Source organism: Haliotis rufescens, unplaced genomic scaffold (assembly GCF_023055435.1).
Source record: "Haliotis rufescens isolate VD_foot unplaced genomic scaffold, xgHalRufe1.0.p SCAF_10, whole genome shotgun sequence".
NCBI classification, from domain to species: Eukaryota; Metazoa; Mollusca; class Gastropoda; order Lepetellida; family Haliotidae; genus Haliotis; species Haliotis rufescens.
Genome location: NW_025963780.1, coordinates 30635131 through 30636821, shown reverse-complemented (window position 1 = coordinate 30636821; position 1691 = coordinate 30635131). Strand labels below are relative to the sequence as shown.

At 42.0% G+C, this 1691-nt stretch overlaps 1 protein-coding gene across 1 annotated transcript; it reads left to right on the top strand.

Moving 5' to 3' along the window:
• The first annotated feature begins 350 nt into the window (after positions 1 to 350).
• LOC124135104 (G-protein coupled receptor Mth-like) lies at positions 351 to 1109 on the top strand. Its single transcript, XM_046500305.2, has one exon. The coding sequence runs from the start codon at positions 351 to 353 to the stop codon at positions 1107 to 1109; it is 759 nt and encodes a 252-aa protein (XP_046356261.2).
• The last annotated feature ends 582 nt before the right edge of the window (positions 1110 to 1691 follow it).

Genomic DNA, 1691 nt, shown 5'->3' with positions numbered 1-1691 from the left:
ATGAAATTCCCAACCTACAAAAGATATTTGTGTGTGGAATTCCTCTAAATTGTGATCCAGCTGTTTACAATCTAACCGATTTCATACAAGAGGAAGGGAATCTTAGAAACTTACATTCAGGTGTGATTCTGACAAATACTTCTTTCTTCATAGTGGGAGAGGAAGTGCTGACTTGTTATAACTTTACTCAGTCTGAGCCTGAGAGACACTCACAAATTTTCTTCAAATACGATCCTATACAGGGTATTCTGACCTATGTGACGTCTGGTGTTTCCCTGGTCAGCCTACTGATCACACTGGTCGTGTATTCACTGCTGCCTCAATTGAGGAATTTACCTGGTCGTCTAACCATGTCTTTGTCTGCCTCCCTTCTGGTTGCCCAAACCCTTCTTCTTCTCATTCAACAGCCAACTGGAGTCCTGTGTCAGGCACTTGCCATCGCTATGCACTTCTCTTGGCTCTGTTCCTTCATGTGGATGACAGTCATGTCAGTAAAACTGGCTCGTACATTCACAAACAAGGGCGTCAACGCCTCGAACCAGAATACGGCAAAGGCGCATGGCTTCCTTAGCCTCTGTGCCAATGGAATCCCTCTGTGTATTGTCACCACATCGGCTCTTCTAGATTTCATGGAGGTTCCCAATATTTACATTGGCTATGGAGCACATGGCATATGCTGGATCGCTAATCCTCGCGCGTCTCTCCTGGTGTTTGGTGTACCTCTGGCATTGATGCTTCTTGTTAACATTATTGCCTTTACCATGACGCTCTGTAATATAGAGAAAAGTCTGAAATTGTCCCAAAATATCACATCCTCAAAGAAGGACAAAGCCAAGGTGATCATCTATGGCAAGTTATTTGTCATCATGGGTGTGTCTTGGTGTTTCAGTTTTGGTGCAGCCTTTGCGGACGTCAGTTTTCTCTGGTACATCTTCATCATCCTGAACGGCCTTCAGGGCTTCCACATCTTTGTAAGCTTCGTCTGTACAGATAGGGTTACGAGATTACTCCGGGAGAAATTGACAGGTTCTAGAGCAGATATTCGAACTTCAGCTGTGACATCAAGCACTGAAATCAAATCACAAAAAGGTGATAAAACCAGTATCTGATTATAAACATAAGCATAAAACTTGCACAGCACCAAATCAATGTCTCAAAGATTCACCACAATCATTTGAGTATTCAATACAAGTGGAATTTATACTATGGGGATTCTCAAAATCTCAGAGAAAACTGTTAAAATCAAAAGCAAATGTCATCTGAAGTTTACTGAGTAAACAATATATGAAATGCTGGAGTTCCCCATTGATAACATCTAAGTAACATCAAGGGGTAAGACATTTTGACAAAACGTAGGCATCCCCATGGGTACCAATTGTACCCCCAACCCCGACCATCCCAACCCCCCAACCCCCTCCCCAAGTGAAAATTGCACTTTGAGCATGCCCTTGAGTGGGGTGGAAAAACAAACATTATCAATGGCCTATTTTTATTAATATCATGTATAATGCCCGGAGCATTTGGTGTAGAGAATAGTATCCTTGTATGGTATACGGTATATATAGTGTCATGAATGTGATGTAGATTATGGCTATTGGTTGTTTGGTTGCATCGTACATCAGATTTGACATACTTATTGGCTTATATGGCGAGTGTCGTGTTGCTTTATAGCATGAATAGGTTATTGGCCA